The sequence below is a fragment of the Equus quagga genome, chromosome 7 (genome assembly GCF_021613505.1).
Source record: "Equus quagga isolate Etosha38 chromosome 7, UCLA_HA_Equagga_1.0, whole genome shotgun sequence".
Lineage (NCBI taxonomy): Eukaryota > Metazoa > Chordata > Mammalia > Perissodactyla > Equidae > Equus > Equus quagga.
The window spans coordinates 128,886,800-128,903,175 of NC_060273.1; the positions used below are offsets into that span (position 1 = coordinate 128,886,800).

The 16,376-nt window shown below is 34.9% G+C and overlaps 1 protein-coding gene across 5 annotated transcripts in view; it reads left to right on the plus strand.

The window, feature by feature from the left end:
• The window catches only part of AP3B1 (adaptor related protein complex 3 subunit beta 1), a 227,628-nt gene that overhangs the window by 96,652 nt on the left and 114,600 nt on the right, over positions 1-16,376 (plus strand). For all 5 annotated transcript variants that reach the window (XM_046666494.1, XM_046666495.1, XM_046666496.1 and 2 more), the window contains exons 9-14: positions 1,287-1,384; positions 3,178-3,232; positions 3,320-3,391; positions 5,347-5,409; positions 7,993-8,125; positions 14,030-14,139. In XM_046666494.1, coding sequence (XP_046522450.1) covers positions 1,287-1,384; positions 3,178-3,232; positions 3,320-3,391; positions 5,347-5,409; positions 7,993-8,125; positions 14,030-14,139 — 531 coding nt within the window. The remainder of the gene's footprint in view (positions 1-1,286; positions 1,385-3,177; positions 3,233-3,319; positions 3,392-5,346; positions 5,410-7,992; positions 8,126-14,029; positions 14,140-16,376) is intronic.

Sequence of the window (16,376 nt, forward strand, 5' to 3'; positions counted from 1 at the left end):
ATAAATCAGTCTTGTGAAGAAAAGTTTAACAAAATGCCAAACAACAGTAAATTTAGGACTGTAAACTGTATTTTTAAAGAATGTATCTTAGTTTCAGAAGAAGCTCATTTTACCTCGAGCCCCCTTCGGTGCTGTGCACTCTTTAGGCGTGTGAAAACAGAGCTTCATGGACCAAGCAGAAGGAAAGTGGTGTTCATGTATCTCCTGAGCTAAAGACAAGATGATGGAACTCCTGCAGCTCTGTCTCTGCAGTTGTCACAGGTCAAACTGGATCCTTGGAGTGAATGGGAAGCCCGGACTTCAATCTCTGATCTGAGTGTAGAGGCATGTGGGGCAAACGTAGAAATCTTTATTTTGTGCCAGAGAAATTCTCATCACCCTTGTAATGGCTTTGAACTAAAGACTAGTTTTAAGGTTCTGCCTTTTGGAAAAAAGATCATTTCGAATGCTGCTGTTTTCGAGGGATTGTTTTAATAGAGTTCTTTTAATTATAACTTAAATGTACTGATTTTTAAAAATTTGAGCTTACTTGTTACTATTGTCCTGAAGTGTCTGGCTTTATTTGGAAAGGTGTGCTTGCAATTTTTTACAACTTCTCAATCTTGGAGCAGCAGCTGCAGTACTGGGAGGAGTGTGGGATTTGGCATGTCGTGTCCAGCTTTGACCTGCTCTGGCTCGCAGACCTTGAGTAGTTCCTTTGACATCTGTTTTCTTTTTTGATGATGAAGTCGTTTCCTAGGATTATTATAACAGATTACCACAGGCTGGGTGGGTTGAAACCACGGAAATGTATTCTCCCACATTTCAGGAGGCCATAGGTCCAAAATAAAGCTGTCCACAGGATTGGTTCCTTCTGGAGGCTCTGAGGGAGAAACTGCCTTTTGCTGGCTTCTGGTGGTTGCCAGCACTCCAGCATTCCTTGGCTTTTAGACACATCACGTCTGCCTCCATCTTCACGTTGCCCTCTTCTCTGTGGGTGCTCTTCTGTCTCTCATAATGACACTCTCATTGGAGTTAGAGCCCACCCTAATCCAGTGTGATCTCATCTCGATCTTTTACCCTAATGGCATCTGCAGACTTTACTTCCAGACAAGCCCACGTTCTGAGGGTAGACATGAATTTTTGGTGGGGATACTATTCAACCTGCTACAAAGGGTAACAGCCTACTCACCTTACTTCACAGGAGTTTTGTAGGAGTTAAGGAAATAACATGTGAGAAAGTACAGTGAAACTGTGGGGCGCTCCAGTGTTCATGGTTCTTACTGTTTTCACTCTTTCTCTTTTAGGTTGTTATGGCAGTTGCTCAGCTGTATTGGCACATATCACCAAAATCTGAGGCTGGCATTATTTCTAAATCACTAGTGCGTTTGCTTCGTAGCAATAGGTAGGACATGATTTCATATATGCTTTTTCTTTTGTATTTTTTCAAAAGTAATGTTTAAACAAATATAATCTGCCTTTCAGGCATTTAATACATGGTTCTGACTGTATTTTATCATTAAGGTTTCATACTTGAGGGGATCGTCATTATGCAATTTATCTCAAAGTTTATGATAAATGTTGAAATTTTTTTAACCTCAAACCCAAAGAGATTGAAAATATTTTTTGGCATATAGTATATGCTGTCACCGGTAGCCTAGTATTAGTGTTTGATATTTCTAGGTATGCCAATAATAATGTTTGGAAGTTCTGGTAAGTCTGAAAATCACTGAAAACTATAGTAATATATTATTAGATTGACTTAGTGTATTTGTATGATTTTATATAGAGCAGTAATACATAGGGTAAATTATGTAGTTTATGACCGAATTGCTGCTGGCTATAAAGTTGCAATGTTTAATTACTGTAGTTTACTCTATTTAAAAAGGGGGGTATATTCTTAATAGCTACTTATTTTAAAGAAATACATACTCCTTTCATTTCCTGTAGATAGAAAGATAAATAGATAGCAAGAATACACTTCTCTTTTTTATTTTTATTTTTTGCAGGGGAAGATTTGCCCTAAGTTAACATCTGTTGCCAGTCTTCCCCCGTCTTTTTTCCTTTTCCCCTCCAAAGCCCTAGTACATAGTTGTGTATAGTTGTAGGTTCTTCTATATGAGCTGCCACCACACCATGGCTACTGACAGACGAGTGATGTGGTTCCATGCTGGGGAACCAAACTAGGGCTGCCAAAGTGGAGTGTACCGAACTTTGACCACTAGGTCATCAGGGCTGGCTCAAGAATATCTTTCTCTTTAGTTTTACCTCACGATAATTCAGCAGTTCAGGTCAGCAATTCAGAAAACTTTTATTAAGTTCCTGTGACATGTACTTTCAAATTTTAAGATCATATTTTTATTGTTTGTTTTGTTTTCTGTGTTTAAGAATACCATTGTTTCAGCTATTTAGCTTACCCAGGGTACTTTGCATTAATTAGTTAATTTAAAATAAAAATTTTTTTCATTGAGCACTTGCTGCTAGTAGAGTTGGGGGAAAAAGACACGTGTTTATTTTTGCCCTTGACTAAAACTCTGTGCCACAACTTTAGCCCTAGGCTGGCTTTTGCCATCCGTCAGTAAGATGTTATGTCCTTGTGTTCCTCTTCTCTCCTTTGTCTTTGTACAGTCATTCTTTTCCCTTTTATCAGTTCAATAATTTTTCCTTTCTAAAGCTCGTTCAAAGGTTGTCAGAAGGATCTGGAATGCATCTTTCACATGAAGCCTTATGCCAGATTCAGTTCTACCTTCATTTCTTAGCTGTTTGGACATGAAATAACGTGACTGTTCTTTTAACCTGTCTTCCGCTCTGGGAAGAACTGAGTGACACAGTGAGCCTTCTGATAAAGACTTCGTGTTAAGGCAGTGGTCGTGTTTATTTCATTAGCCCAAGAATACGTTCCTTGCAGCCATTCCAAACAGCTGCAGTATTTTCATCTTAGGAACTGAGCATTATAAAAGTGATTTTAACTCTTCCTCATGACGAATCAAATAATCTAATATTCTAATTTAGTAATACTTTATGGGGAAAATGAATTTTAAAAGAAGGTATAAATATCTAAGATCTACTAAAAACTTTTAAATATTTAAGAGTTCCTTTCAATATGAAACTTATCGCTGATTGTTTTTCTTTAATGTACTCTTTACTTAAAGATATTTCATTGGAAAATATACTCAGTGAAATTTCTTTAATTTCTAGGGAAGTACAGTATATTGTTCTACAGAATATAGCAACTATGTCAATTCAAAGAAAGGTATGTACATTGTGAACACATAATTCAAGAGAGAAATGAATGCATTAGTACCATAGGTGCATTTATATATTTATTTTTATAATCTAGGGTATGTTTGAACCTTATCTGAAGAGTTTCTATGTTAGGTCAACTGATCCAACTATGATCAAGACCCTGAAGGTATGTATGCTCCTGTTTTTCAGGTGATCTAGTACATGTTTACCCTGGAGATATTGCTGTACCTTCTAGCGTCTGCAAAATGGAGACCTGCTTTTAAAAAAACATAAACACAATAGGAATTTTCTTTGTACTTTCTAAACTATATTATTATGTTCTAGTTACTTTGCTACATTCCAATAATATAGAGTTAAGACATGCTGCCTGCACCTTGAATAACTCACAGTTTACTGAAGGAGACAGACATGTAAATAGATAATTTCAGCACTATATGTTTTAAGTGATATGAAGATTTGAATTGAGTACTGTCAGAAACAGAAAGGTGAGATTAATCCTCTGAGAGATTTAAAAAAGACTAGTGGGAAAGATGATATGTGAATGGATCTTAAAAGAATAACATTTTCCTGAGGTTTTTGGTTGTTAGTTGGTAGGTTGATTAGGAGATTGTGGGGTTGGGAGTAAGAGAAAGGCACAGTTTATGCTAACACAAGGATTATGAAAGAGTGTTGTGTTCAGGGAATGATAACTATATTAGAGAGTGTAGTTAGGGATATAAAACTATAATGACTGAAACAATGTTATATTTAGACAGAAAAGTAAGTGGAATAAAATAGAAAGCCTGGAAACATCCATGTGTATGAAAATGTACTATATATTAGAGGAGATATTACAAACCAATGGGGAAAGGATGGACTATTCAGAAAATATTGGAATGATTGGTTATTCACATGGAAACTGGGTTTAATCATAAGAAAATCTAAGACACTCTCAAATTGAAAGATATTTTACCAAATAATTGGTTTGCAGTCATCAAAAGTTTCAAGGTTGTGAAGATCAAAAGAAAAACTGAGAAACTTTCAGACTGAAGGACACTAAAAAGACAAAGTGTGAGATATTAAACTGAATCCTTTTGTTATACCTGATTGAGACGATTAGTGAAACGTAAATGGGGAGAGATGATTGCATAGCTGTGATGTATCAGTGTTAATTTCCTGGTTTTCTTGATTGTATTGTGGTATGTAGGACAATGGCATTGTTTGTAGGAAATATACACAGAAATATTGGGGAATGATGTGGTATCAGTCTGGTAACTGTATCTCAAATGGTTCAGATCAAAAGTAGTTCTTTTTACCTTTTCTGTGTTTGAGATTGTTTTTAAAAATATTATATAAAAATTAAAATATCCTCATCAAAATAAATGGAAAAGTCAAGCCTTAATCTGGGAGAAAATATTCCTAGTACATATATCTGAAAAATGACTAGTACCCGGAATACATAAAGAACTCTTACAATCTGTGCCTTTTAATTGGAGTGTTTAGACTGTTTACTTTTAATATAATTATTGCTATCGAATGTGTCTGTCTGTATTTTGTGTTTTGTTTCTCTTTGTCCCATGTTCTCGTTCCATTTTTCCTTTTTCATGCTTTTCTTCAGATTAATTGAATATTCTTTATGAGTAAAAACTGAAATATTTTAAATGAGCCTATTGGAGATGGCCTTTTAATTGTATTTATAGCTATAAATCCGGAAGAGAGAATTAAAATGTCTAAGTATTTGGGATGGTAGGGTGAATGAGAGCGAATAAAGAGAATTAACTGGAAAACAGAGATTACATGGAGGACAAGTTGTTTTTTAACTCTCTAAATAAAGGAAAAAGAAGTCAAACTACTTTAAATTGTTTAGATTAATTAAATATAAATTGTAAAGTTGGGACAAACGATTAAGCAAGATTTAGGATTCTGTTTTTCCTAATTATTTTTTCTCTTATAATTATCTCTCCTCTATTTGTAGATTTAGGGAGACAAAGTTCACCTGAAAGGTATAATGCCTCACAACATTTGTAACAGTCTGACTTTTTTAAAAAACTGAAGTTACGTCTCTGTTAAATTCCTAGTCTTTATTAAATTCATCCTTTCTATTTGTTTTAAAATATTTACTTTTTCTTTTGTCTACCATAGCTTGAAATTTTGACAAACTTGGCAAATGAAGCTAACATATCAACTCTTCTTCGAGAATTTCAGGTTTGTATACAATATTAATTATAAAGTAACTTCTAAAACATCTGTTCAGTTTAAATTTAAATATACATCTTTCTCAATTTAGAGATAGGTAGTGTGTAAATAAAACAGTGATTTGGGACAAGATTGGCAACTAAGAAATTTATAAATTTTCAAGAATAAACATTAACTACAAATTTAAAGGAAATGGAATAGTAGTCCCTTTCACATTTTTATAGAATTTAAAAGACTGGTTTATATTTCTTTGTTCAAAATTATGATTTCAGCATAATTCCACTCTGTGTGCTGTCATCATCAATATTCCTTTCTATACTCTGCACTCCTGAAAATGGCTTCAGTTCTTACCTGCTTGTCCCTATTTGATTGACCTATCACTCTTTCAGACATTGTCCTCTCAGCTTCATGTATTGCTCCAAAAAAATTGGTTTAAAATTGCCCCCATGATGATTTTTTTATTGTTATTTTTGTTTTGTTGTACTTTTTAAACCATCGATGCTAATGGATGAGCTACCTCCCAGGTACACATCCCCCAAAAATATTCAAAAATTACCTCATGGTTATTAGGCCCTTCATTTTGGAAAGGTCAGCTCTATAAAGAGGTGGTGGTGGAGCCCAGCAATGGGAAACCTCATGTCAATATTATTAGTTTCACATTTCATGAGCAGTATTTTCAATGAAAGTATACCACATGCTACACACTAAGCACAGAGTTTTTGTCAACTCTGAACTTTTTATAGATTTAATTTATTTTGTTGCCATAATCCTTCTATATGCCCATATTAAATTTCTTTTTAGCTGTATATAGACATTGTATTTTTTTCTGGCTATGTGATCTTGTACTTTTAATAGTAGTAGAATATTATAGCATGTCCATGATTTACAATTTCATAAGTGAATTACTGTACTTTCATGCTATGTATTTTTCTAGAAAAGTCTTTTGTAAAATTAGGATTTCTTGGTTACCTATGCATGTTGTGTTTACATGCCAGAAAATATGGTATCTCAAGTTTTTATCCAGTAATCTATAGCTATACAACATTGCTTGAAATTGATTTTTACTTCATTTTTACGTTTGCTTATTTGTTTTTAACTTTTGTCTTCATGTTTGCTGTTGTCCTTTCTCCTGTCGTGGTATGTAATCTGTTTGGGGGGCCTTTTGCTGTCTACTTTCTGCTTATATCAAGTTTACTGGGGTTGTAGAGCATGAGTCTCAGGTAATTTTGTAGTATAGTTGTACAGAGGTGACACATTGGACTTGTTTCAAAATATTGTTGATCTGGTCATTTCATTTAATATCAAGATTAAGGTCCATTGTTTAGCCAAACTTTAATATATTCTTTCCTCTTGTATAAGCTTTTATCACTGTGTGTGTTTGTACCTTCTTTTTGTATTTATGGGTTATATTCATTGTACAATTTACTTATAATAACTTTTTGAGTAAAATAGAGAATTTTTGTAAAGACGTATTTTTTTTTTAGTTGAGGAAATTAGGGAATGAACTGGGAACTGGTTTGAAGTACAATTGATCTTTCCTACATGGAACTAAAAGAGTTTAACTTGTTTAATTTATTTCTTCAAGATGTAATCATGTTCTTGATACCATCTTCACTAAATTTATATGTTCTTTTATATATTCTTAGATTTTTCTCCTCCAGTTGTCATTTAGGCACCCTTTAAATGTATAGATGTCAGATGTCAGATAACCATAGTGTTAGTTCTCGTTTGAGGTTGGGAATCTTTCTTTAAAATTTCGGTTGAAAATGGGATTTTAAATTCCATTCGTATATAATATATAAATGGAAATATGCATATTAAAAGTACATTCATTTCTGTAAACAATAAAAGCTTAGTTTTTAAATGAAGAAAGTTATGACCAAAGTGAAACTTTTTAGGGCTATGATAAATTTTGTCAGGATCTTTTCAATTCTTGTTGCCAAATAAGTGATTTCTTTCTTTATAAGTTTGTATAAATATATAATTTACAGGGTTTTTTTAAAGCATTGTTTTAAAGAAAATCTGTGTTGGAAGTGTAATATTCTATTTTGTTGTAAACCAAGTATTTATAAAGCCTTTATTGAAGTGCTGCTCACTGTAGCTACTGTTGTACTGTTACTACCATTCAGATACCTTTTGGAAAGTAAAGTGTTTGTCGGTAGCTTATTGGTCCTTTTCTTCCTCTTCTCCCAGTTTTTAGATTTAGGATCCCTGAGAAAGCAACCTGTTTTTTCATAGATTCACAGATGCTGCTGGTTAAATGAACTGAAACTTTCAAAGGGAAGAGTTTCATCATCTCCTTCAACTGTGCCCTTACACTGACTGCTGTCTTTGGGGGGCTGCCCACACTCTCTGTTTTGGAGTCACAAGCCGCCGTGGCCACAGGGGAATGAACCTGGCTTGAAAACATGCCTCTTCTATGGGCACGTTCTTTGAGTGAAAAAACGAAACTGAATTCAGCTAAGTTATCAGTTGGATCTCCTGTTGTGCCTGTAGTTGAGAAGATTATGTATAAAGCTTAATATAATAGGGATTTCTTGTTCACTTGATAGTTTATACAGTGTATAAGCTGGTTGAAATACTATTTTTCAGACCTATGTGAAAAGCCAGGATAAACAGTTTGCTGCAGCTACTATTCAGACTATAGGCAGATGTGCAACCAACATCTCGGAAGTCACTGACACGTGCCTCAGTGGCCTGGTGTGTCTGCTGTCCAACAGGGATGGTAAGTTGACAGTTTCACTTTATCTTCAAGTAATTTATCATTTTGGTATTCTTGATATGATCCGTAAATTGTAACATTTTAAACATTACATTTTAGTTTTTCCCTTCTGTCAGTAGCATGGTCACGATGAGTAGTGTTTTATCTTTGCAGTACACACATGCGCACACATACACGCACACAGTTTTTTGTTGTTGTTTTAGTAAATGAGATAATTAACTTTCAAACAGTATTTGTCTTGCCTAAACAGAACTGAGAAAGTGTAATTTGTTTATTTTATTTCCTCACAATTTAACCCCCTTCCTTGTACCTTTTCCAGAGGTTCCATTTTACTGTTTTTCAATGGCATTTAAGTGATGTATAATACTGGTTCACCTGCAGAGGGTGCTAAAAGCAGGCAAATGGCTTTTAATATGGAGAAGTGCCTAGATCAAAACAGTATGTTAAGTGCACACCTTCCATTGTTTTTTTCAGAAATTCACCTAGTCATTTTATATTTAAGATTGACTAGATTTAAAAGTCATCAATTTGGAATAGCTTCATGTTTTTAAGCCAAACAATATCTAACCATTTTGTAAAATTCCTTAGGTACTATCCAGTGAAATACGTAATCTAGGTTTCATACTGTTCTGTGGTGAAATGTCAATTGTTTCTATGGTATGGCATGGCTTTAGAATAAATGAGACTATTTGGAGAAAGAAAGAAAAATGAGTCGATTTTCACCTTTAAAATAATTTATTTACAGGACTTTTGTTATAATTGTATATTTGATTGAAATAAGATTCTTTTTAGGAAAAGCATAATTTCCTATGTAAAATCATTGAAATTATTTGTGGAATTCTAAATATAATTATGTCATATCTAGACACAAGCATATATGGCATAGGTGAAATGTAACAAAATTGATTATTCTTTATATTTTATTTGAAAAATAACTTTTCACTACAATAACTTTATTATCCCTAGTTATCTTTTCCCACATGTGAATCTCTTTAGAAAACTGTAACATTGTTGTAAGTACTTCTGATGAAAAAAAATAATGAAACAAAATTTATCCCGCAATAAGAGTGAGATTTTTATTGTGAACATAAAATTATAAACTTTTACCTATAAACTCCAAATATGACAATGGATAGAACTTTTTTCTACATACAGTGTTAACACTCCAAATAAATGGCAACAAAAATTATCAAGGAAATACTTTTCAAAAAATTTGACTGTAGAAGGTAACTAGGGGAGATAGGATTCTAAATATTATCCATTTTATCTATTTCTGCTTTTAACAATAACATCCTTTTGTTGTCTCTGTTTCTTGTCACATTTTAAAATGTAAGTTAAAATTTTGTTTTATTTTTCTCTGCCTTTAATAATGACTTTCTATTTGAACAAAGAAGATACACTCCTTGAAAAAATTTTTCCAGAACCACGGTTCACCTGGGTAATTGTTGTTGTAAAATATAGTTGCATACAAAAAGCACCACGAATTAGTTAGAACACTGATTACTTCTTCCAAAAACAAAATGTGTTCAAGGTTTCTCAGTTTTATATTTTATGTAATCTTTGATTTTATATTTTGACTCTTTTTTCTTATGTGAAATTTTTAAGCTGTGGATTTTAGAGCAGCTGTTTCTGCTATAGCTTTGTAACTACATTAATTAATTTCTCAAAAAATGTTTTTTTATAGAATTTGATTTAAAAGATGACTATTCTACTCCTGTAACACTTTTAAGGGAAGAATAGATTGTTTAATAATTAGATAACAGGAGAATAATGTAATCTGTAATCACTCTTAAAGATGGGGGATTTATTACTTTAAACCATGATATGGTAATGTTTAAGCTTTTGTTTTTGGTAAATTAAAACTTTCTTTATATCCATGCATTTTTTCTGTGGTTTGAATATTAAGAAACTTAAATTGTATTGTCTAGAGTCCGGCCGCATAGTCATCATTAACCCACCATACTTGATTCTTTAACTGTTTATCGTATGGGCTACACTTTTGTCATTTGGAAATCTGGCTCAATAAAAGTGAGTGGTAAAACAAATAAGGAGAATATTTATATTAAATCAGTAACATTAAAGGAAGTAATACTATTTTTAACTTTAAAATGGCCAATGCTGACAACAGAGCCCCTTTCTCTTCCTACTACAGGATCTGCCTTTAGGAATAAATACAATGAATGAGGCCTCAGTTTCTTTAAAATCTGTAAGATTTTTTGAGGCTCTAAGGATCTGTGATGCTTTGATTTTGTGTTAGTATGAATACCTCATCATCTTTTCAGATAATCTATCTTAAAACCTCAGCGACAGCATTTACACTCCATTGTTTTTACATATACTTAATAAACTTTGCTTGGACCTGTCTTTTTTTTTGTTTTTTAATGTTGTTGACTTCTTCCATCTTGGTATGGAGAAGACTCTTCTAGGCAGGCTTGAAGTTTGCTCTAAAGTAGTCCAATATCACCACCTAAGATTAATTTGATAAACTAATTTCTTGAGGATCTTGAGGAGAAATCTGCATTTCAGTTGGCTCAGGGTAGTTTAGTTCCCTAAGGTAATTTACTTTAGGTAACATATTTGCAAAACTTGCTTGTCTGAATAACCTCCTTATCATCTCTAAGCTAAAAGGATTGGAGAGGAGGACTATTTTTTGTTTTATTTAGTTTTATGTAATTCTATAAGCATTTATTGAGGACATGAATCAGTTGAGGTGTTTAGTGAATGTTGAGTGGATGAATATTTGTTCAGCCTGTAAGAGGTTCCTACCTTTACGGAGCTCAAAATCTAACAGAGGGAGACAGTATTATAAAACAAGTCTATCATAGTCTTCTCAGATACTGGCCACTTACTCTATTGCCAGCTCTCTGCTTACGTGCGGAACTAGACTACCCGTGTTGGAATGTTAGTCATCTGGAATAAATTCCCCCGTCTCCCTGTGCTTCACATTCTTCATTTGTGAAATGAGGATAATAGACTGTGCTAGTCTTGAGGACATTGTGCTAAGCAAATACAGAGTGATTCCACTTGTATGAGGTATTGCAGTAGTCAAATTCATAGAATCAGAGTGGAGTGATAGTTGCACGGGGCGGGGGAAAGGGAAGTGGAGAGTTACCGGTCAGTGGGCGTAGTTTCAGTCAAGCAAGGTGAATAAGCTCTAGACATTTATTGTACAACATTATCTCTACAGTCAGCCAAACTGTATCGCACACTTACACATTTGAGAGGGTCGATCTCATGTTAAGCGTTCTTACCAAAATTAATTAAAATTTAAAAAAAGCAGGCTGGACTTCTTAAAGTGAGGACCATTAACTTCTGTTCAGGACAAAGAGCAAGCTAGGAAAGGTCCAGAACATAGAGTCATTTTGTGCTTTTGGTGGAGTAGCACCACAATGTTGTCATCTTTGAAAACCAGGAGGTACCATAAAGGAAAAGTAGGGTGCAAGTACTGAAGGGAATGAGAAGGCACCTGGCTGAGCAGGATAATGTACCCCCCTCCTGGCCCTGGTCCCTTCACATATGTCCAGGTCTTAATGCCTGGAATCCATGAATATGTTACCTGCAAAAGGGACTTTGCCGAGATGATTAAGATTCTTGAGATGGGGGGATTATTTGGGTGGACCCAATGTAATCAAAAGGGTCCTTGTAAGGGAAAGAGGGAGGCCAAGAAAGTCAGCTGTCAGAAGCGGAGGTTGCAGTGCTGCCATTGCTGGAAGGGGGCTTCAAGCCGAGGATTGCAGGCTGCTGCCAGAAGCTGGAAGAAGTGAAGGACGGATCTTCCCCCAGAACCTCCATAGAGAGCTTAGTCTTGTTGACACCTTGATTTTAGTCCCATAAGACTTGTGTTGACTTCTGACTCCAGAACTGTAAGATGATAAGTTTGTATTTTAAGCCACTAGGTTTGTGGTAATCTATAACAAAATAAGAAACTAACACAGCACCAAATGATAAATAATGCCAGAGATAGATTTCAGTTATAGCTGATCCTGTCTCTGCAGGTAGGTAATTAAAATTATGCAACATTTTTTTTCTTACTTAGGCTATGTTTTGAATAATAAATTTTAAAAATACAAATTTTTATACTATGGATTCTTTAAAACCACACTTAGTGTATTTTACTTTTCATAGTAGTTACTTACATAACCATTTAATGTTTCCTACAAGAGTGTAACTTTGATGAGGGCAGGGTCTTGTTCTGATTTATCTTTGTTTTCCTCAGAGCTCCAAGAAGTGGTCTTTATAAAAGTAATACCCGCTCATAGTAACATAGAACATTAGAGATAAAATGGTGCATTCTGGTTCTGAGTTTGAAGTCTGGACAAAATCATATAATTCCAGTGCATCTCTCTTTCTTTGTCTTTAAAATGATGATAATAAGATAGCTGCCATGTGTTATTTTGAGAAGAAAAAGAAATATATGATTTTATAAAACAAAACATTATGTAAATATTAATTTATCATTCTTAAGGAGAAAGAGGTATGCGGGTTGAAATACATACATTTAATAATGATTAGAATGGTAAAAAATTTTGCTTATATTCTTAAAGGGATCTAGAGAAGAAAATATATTTCAGAGAAAAAGAGTAACAGAACACAAACCATGGTATTTCCAGCTTATAGTGTAATTATATTTATATTTTTATATAAAATTTGTATTTAAATGTCTAAGTTTTTGTTATATTTTATTTCTTTGGCATCCGTAGCATTAAGAATCGTTTATATAAGATTCATTCCATAAGGCCTGATGCTCCTGTTATGTTCCATTTCTCTACTGGTGCCACCAGAAATGTAACTCTGGATCAGTGATTAGCCACTTCAGTGTGATAACTCAATTTCAGAATCCCAGTTTGAGGATCACTTCCTGGAGCCACTCCCAGTACTGCTTACTGTGTTAGTTAAGTCCTGGCAAGAAATAGATGACACACTTAAAAAGGGACGATTGAAGAGAATTTAATGAAGGAACTATTTATAAGGTATGGGCAAGATTAAGGGAAACCAGCAAGGTATGATGTAGCATCCTGAGGCTGACAGGCTTGCAATGGTGGGAAGCCTTTACCATCCCTAGAATTGAAGGGAAGTGGGGTGTGAGGAGTGGGAGCAGTGACCAGACCCTGCAGGAGAGAGCCACTCACAGGAACTGAAACCTTTAGTGGAGGAAGGCAGGCACTGCCAGAGAGGCCTGGCAGGAGAGAGATCCGGGATAATAATATTCTTTCCTCCCGCCCCCTGAACTCCTGCTGGTGCTTCCTGTTGGCTAACACAGCTGGAGGTCAGGGGCAAGGGAGTCTGGTTGATGCAGTCCACAGAGGTCAGCCTCCAACGGCACAGAGACAGGCCAAGAAAGGCAGACAGTGGCTTCTGGGGACAAATGGAGACAGTCCAGCCACAGTCCCACTCTTTCTGGCCCTGAAGTCCATGCTATTTCTATAGGAACACCTTTCCTATCACTACTGATCCTTTCTACTCACTTTTATGGACATATCATTTAAGCAATTCCTATTTTCTTTAGAATTGGAAAAATGTTAATTTAGATTATAGGTGTTTGATTACCACTATATAATTGGTAGGAATCAAAGAACAGTATTTGAGAACTATGGTTAAAAGCCAGAGACACTTGAACGTTATGGTGATTGCATAGCCTAACCTTGCTTTGCTTTTTTGACTTCAAGAAGCAGAGATTAAAAGGGATATCAGAAGCTAGGAGACAGCAACAGAGGTTAGAAATTAAAGTGTACTCTTCTACCTAAGGCAGATGTTCACCCCAAAAACTTGGAAGTACACTCATGTTATAGTTTTCACCCAGTTATTTAAGGCATGTAGAATGTTTTGCTAATTTAAATTTATATTTTACCAAGGATAATGCATTTGAATTGAATTACATATATTAAATGAGTAATTTTTTTTTTTCAGAAATTGTTGTTGCTGAAAGTGTGGTTGTTATTAAGAAATTACTGCAGATGCAACCTGCGCAACATGGTGAAATTATTAAACATATGGCCAAACTCTTGGACAGCATCACTGTGAGTACCAACTGAGAGATCTTTGCTGAATTTTGCTCAGTAAATTATAGTTTTGTTAAAACAAACGGACATCCTAAAGTATAGTGGTTAAGACTCCTCAACAGTCTGGATTCAAATCCTGGTTCTAAGGTCACACACTGCTGTGGAAGGGAATTGTAAATCTGAAAAAGGAGTGGGATACAATAAACTCTGCAGTGCTGGATTAGCTGTGGAGATGTCAGTGTGAACATCATGGGTTTGTATACAGAGATGTCTAGATGGGCATGTGTGTCTACACATGATCACATGTACACCTATGAATGCATATATGAGTATACAAACATCTTTGTCCCAACACTATCTTTTGAGAGGGCCTGCGTGCAAGATACCCCGGACCAAAGAGTTCACCTGGTGCCCAGATCTTGTTTCATTTTAAATGAAATATAATTTCATAACATAAAATTCACCCTTTTAAAGTATATAATTCAATGGTTTTTGGTAGTTTTTAAGGTCATACAGCCATCACCACCGTGTAATTCCAGAACATTTTCATCATCCCTGAAAAAGAATCCTATACCTCAAACTCCTGACCCTCCCCTTACTCCAGCCCCTGACAACCGCTAATCTACTTTCTGTCTCTATGGACTTGTTTATTCTGGTCATTTCATATAAATGGCATCACAGAATAAGTGTCCCTTTGCGTCTGGCTTCTTTCACTTAGCCTGTTTTCAGGGTTCGTGCATGTTGTAGAATGTAGTACTGCATTCCTTTTTGTGGCAGACCTTCGTTTTTAAATTCCATTCATCACTCAAAGGAACCAGGGCTCCTTAAAGAAATGGCTATTTCAGAGCTAGGGCAAGGAAAGAACAAGATGATCTTGTTCTTTTTTGGCCAAAAAAGCAAGGAAGTGCTCAGAGAATGATAGAGACACAAGAGGCAGCTTGAAGGGGCTCCCACTGACCAATTTGAGCAACAAAATAAATGACAGTAAAACGATTATATCCTGTTGAATAGGGTATGACTCTCTGATCCACACTGGAATGAATGAATGACTGAGTAGGGGAGAAAGAGAGGCTCCTCCTTACATTGCAAAAGCAACTAAGGTACAAGGAATGATGGAATTAGAATATCACCATTTGCCAGCCATCACAACGAGAACTGATTCAAGCAAGAATCATTAACAAATGCTAAAAGGTAGAGGGGGTGAAAATTTGACCCCCCTTACTGAAAAGTAACAGGTTATTTGCACAGTCTCAAAGTATATGCTCATAAGATACTCAATTACAAAGAGTAAATTAATGACTTTTGACTTTACAATGGAGAAATCTGGCAGATGCTACCTAAACCAAATCCCTATGATGGCATTTGTTTGCCGGTGATGGAATCATGTACCTTCTGCCATGATACACTGAATAGAACTCTGTCTGTTGAATTCTTGCCCACAGTGAATGACTTCAATCTAATCAGGAGGAAACATGAGACAAAACCAAATGAAGGTATTCTACAAAATAACTGGCTTGTGCTCTTTAAAAATGCCAATATCATGAAACAGAAAGAAAAACTCAGGAACTTTTTCAGATTAAAAGGGATTAAAAGGGTATGGCAACTCCATGCAACACATAATTTTGGATTTTCTTTTGCTATAGAGGATTTTATAATTGGGATAATTGGCAAAATCTCAGTAAAATCTGTAGGTTAGATAAAGTATTCGTTCAGTGTTTAATTTCCTGATTTTTAAATAATTTTACTGTGGCTATGTAAGAGCATCCCTTTATTAGGAAGTTTGTACTGAAGTATTTCAGGGTATAAGGGTGTGTCTATAACTTTTATCAATTCAGAAACCACAACGTGTTTGTATATGTAGAGAGAAAGCTAAATAAAGCAAATGTAACAAAACGTTAACTTTCGGGGAATCTGGGCGAATGGTATTCAGAAATTCTTTTTACTCTTCTTGCACCTTTTCTATAAATCTAAAATTGTGTTTAAAAATTAAATTAAAAAATAAATATTAATCTCAGCTCCGCCTCTTACCAGCTCCGTGTCCTTATATTAAAATCTCTGTACTTGACCTTTCCTATCTTGTGAAATGGTGATAGGAGAGGAACCCATACTGTTGTAAATATTGCGTTAGTTAATATGTGTAAAGCTCTTAGAACATCGCCTGGCATATAGTAGGGCTGTGTCAGTGTTAGCTGTTCTAAGTATTTAAGTCCTATTTTATTCTCTTCTTCCTTTTAGAGGTAAAGTTTTTGAAAGAA